The 3,418-nt window shown below is 35.6% G+C and overlaps 1 protein-coding gene across 1 annotated transcript; it reads right to left on the reverse strand.

The window, feature by feature from the left end:
- Positions 1-1,296: 1,296 nt before the first annotated feature.
- On the reverse strand, positions 1,297-3,162 carry LOC118268391 (NAD-dependent protein deacylase sirtuin-5, mitochondrial-like). The gene is made up of 4 exons (XM_035582862.2): positions 2,710-3,162; positions 2,213-2,407; positions 1,682-1,841; positions 1,297-1,505 (listed from the first exon to the last, which is right to left on the reverse strand). The coding sequence occupies exons 1-4, from the start codon at positions 2,947-2,949 to the stop codon at positions 1,297-1,299; spliced, it is 804 nt and encodes a 267-aa protein (XP_035438755.2). The 5' UTR covers positions 2,950-3,162.
- Between the last annotated feature and the right edge of the window lie 256 nt (positions 3,163-3,418).

The raw sequence follows: 3,418 nt of genomic DNA on the forward strand, positions 1-3,418 counted from the left end.
AATGTATCCGACCATTGCCGCACAGTAGTTCGATAATGCACTTGACAATCGTTGTGTGGAATAAATTCGTCAATGTAATTCAATAAGTAGAATAAGTTGATTCATATTGTTTCTAAATTCAAATTTAAAACAATGACTCTAGCTCATTCCTTAAAGATTCTTCATAATTCTCACCATTTAAATTATTGGATGGAAAGTAGGGTCCAATTAAGTAATCATTTATGATACCCATGCAAACATTTGAATTAAAACCGTATGCGCGAACCCGATGGTTTTGCTTTTTTCGGATTTGTTTGACTTTTTTGGGGCTAATAATGAATATTGTGATAGTTTATCCAGCGCACTGTCGAACTACTGTGTGGCAATGGTTGGATACCTTGGTTATCAGGCGTTATAGCCGCACGGGGGTCCAACTACATGGCAAGCACGGTGTCCAAAATCTAACGCCGGTTGATTTATTCATGAAGTCCCTGGTTTATACTAACGGAATTGGCCGGGTATTGAAATTCTTCTCCGAAACATACTTGAAGATTATGACGAAATAAGACGCATATTCAGCCGAAAAGTGAACGTCATAGTGATAAGGAAGTGTGTTCAGGCATGTATTCGTCGTAAGGGAGATCACTTTGAAGAAAATTTTGCAAATTAAGATTTTTTTGAAATTGCCCTTTTCTCTTTACACTCTAGTTATCATCAATTAATTCATTTGTTTTTGAGAATTTTGTAAATAATTTTACGTTTCTGGGTAGCTAATAAACCAAGGAAGTTTTTCTAGTAGTTTATACGCTTAGTGTCATATATTTTTTTTTAAATAAATCCAGTTTTCTATTGACCGAACTAGTGACACAAAACAAAATTTGATAAGAAATTACTTGCTATTTTGAAACGCATGATATTTCTGCCATTATTAGTATTTATAAATGATAACTGATGTATTGGCAACTGATTAAAACTAAAACTACTAAAATCCAACCAGTATTTTTTTATTTATTGATGTTTTTGTAATCAATTCGGGATTTTTTTACTAAAACCAAAAATGTTGAATATCTCAGAAACTAGCCACTTTCCGCCCAAGGACTTCAGGGCTAATTTTGTAGGAAATTAGTTGTATTATCACCTCCCGAGAGGAATACGTCGAATTCAAAGTCACCCTGTATAGAGGACTATCTAAATAGGTGCCTATGATCGTCCCATTAGTATGTACAATTCGTAAATTCTTTAGTCGAATTAGTACATTTCATCCAATTCTAGATCTTTGAGGATTTTAAATAAATAAAAAGCAGAAAGTACTTTAGTTTAATCGTTTAATGCTTGTGGTAACGTGACAGCAGAGGGTCCTTGAAAATAAAAGTCGAATTTCCGTGCCTTTGGTGATTGTTTTTCAATATTAAATTCTGCTACGATTGAACCCGAAGCTGACAATACAGTTGGAAACGCAGCTGCAGGGTAAACAATAGACGATGTTCCAATGACAAGGGCCACGTTGCACTTTGATATAGCGATATCTAGAAAGAAAAATGATAAAAGCGATATTTAGCACTTCTTAATGCAATTCGTACTTCCAAACACGCGAACATTTTTGCAACAAAAATAAATCAGCTAAAACGCTACTTAAACATAATTACATGGCAATCATGTGTAATAAGCTTTAGTAGGATATAAGCTCACATTTAATATTTACCCAGTTTGTCATAAAGTTGAAATTCGATGGTTTCACCGAACCAGACTACGTGCGGTCGTAATAAGCCGCCACAATCAGGCTTTTTGCAGTGTGGGAGATCTTTTTCTTTAATGTCAGAAGTCAGCTTATCAGACTTCGGAGAACCGGTACCAGCCAGTGCCTAAGTATTTAATAAGTCAGTACAGTCATTGTTTCTCACAGACCATCGTTAAATAATTAGCAAAAATAAATATGAGTGCGACTGCCGGACAAGGGGTCTCGGGTTCGATTGCCGGATCGGGCAAAGTATTGCTGGGGTTTTTTCGGTTTTTCAGTAGTAGCATGGAGTCTGTGCCCAGTATATGGCAATAGGCTCACCCCCTATTACATGGGACTTATAACACAAATGATGAAAAGTGGGTGTACATTGTATAGCTGCATTACGTGCCGTAATGTGCACCTCTGCCTATCCCTTCGGGGATAAAAAGGGGTGACATTAAACATAAAAACAAATATGAGATATATTTCATACCTAACATCTAAATAACCTACTGGACAAATAGGACTGTCAGTGTTCTCCAGAACCTCATTACATTGAGTACAGCGTGTTTTGAAGATATTTCCATGAAGCTCTATTATATTCTTGGTACCAGCTCGAGTGTGCAAACCATCCACATTTTGGGTGATAACTGTAACTAATTTGTCGTTTGCATGCCTTTTTTCATACTCGGCTACTGCTATATGACCCTAAAAGAAGGAATCGGGGATAGTAATTTGTCATTTTTTTAATGTACCTAACTACAGTTTATTCAGAATTGAGCTATCATATCAAATTGGAATTATAATTTAATTAGCGCCACAGCTTCGCATGGGTGCATTGGTGGTCTATTATGGTTGTATTATACATATAAACTTTCCTCTTGAATACCTAACTCTATCTATTAAAAAAAAAACCGCATCAAAATCCGTTGCGTAGTTTTAAAGATTTAAGCTTACAAAGGGAACCTTAGGTACCTACGTAATGTTTATTGTATCTCATGTCTACGCACCGCATTCGGTTTTGCTTTTAAAACCAGTTCCCGTCTATAGTGATAGAATTCCCAAACTAAGCCGGGATCATCCCTAAAAGATGCAGGGCTTGCCAGGATTGAAGGTTCTAATTTCCTCCACAATCCGTCCGGGCCTCGAAATGTTGGGATACCTGACTCCGCGCTAATGCCAGCTCCAGACAACACAACCACTTGTTTCGCCGCTTTCAAGAGCTGTTTAAATTTCGCTAACTCATCCATGTTTTAATGAAAAGAATTTAGGAAAGAATTTCAACGTTTTTCTGTGACTAGAAATTGTGTTTTTTGTGAGGATCATTGCCTAAGAGCTGAGGAGACAAAAATTAGTTGGCTCTTAGATTCGTTGTACGAATATATTATGGCGTTGTTGTGAAAATCTACATTATAAGTAGGCGATATTGTAAAGTAAACAACTCAACTTCCAAAAATGACAAGTGCGTAGGTACCTCTATTGACATTTATAATATTGAAGTTCAGCCAAAATCATAGACAGACCCAAAATCTTCAATAATTAAAAAAGAGTTTTATTGAGTAGGTATGTACCTATTACATTACTAATTTTTTCTGTTTTCTATGTAAAAGGTTTTTTTTTTTTATAATTAGCAAAAATACTTAGGTAGCTGCTAGTCTTTTTGCTATTTATAAAATATTCCAGACAAAAAGAAAAAATAAACAAACGTGCTTATAATAT

Source organism: Spodoptera frugiperda, chromosome 29 (assembly GCF_023101765.2).
Source record: "Spodoptera frugiperda isolate SF20-4 chromosome 29, AGI-APGP_CSIRO_Sfru_2.0, whole genome shotgun sequence".
Lineage (NCBI taxonomy): Eukaryota > Metazoa > Arthropoda > Insecta > Lepidoptera > Noctuidae > Spodoptera > Spodoptera frugiperda.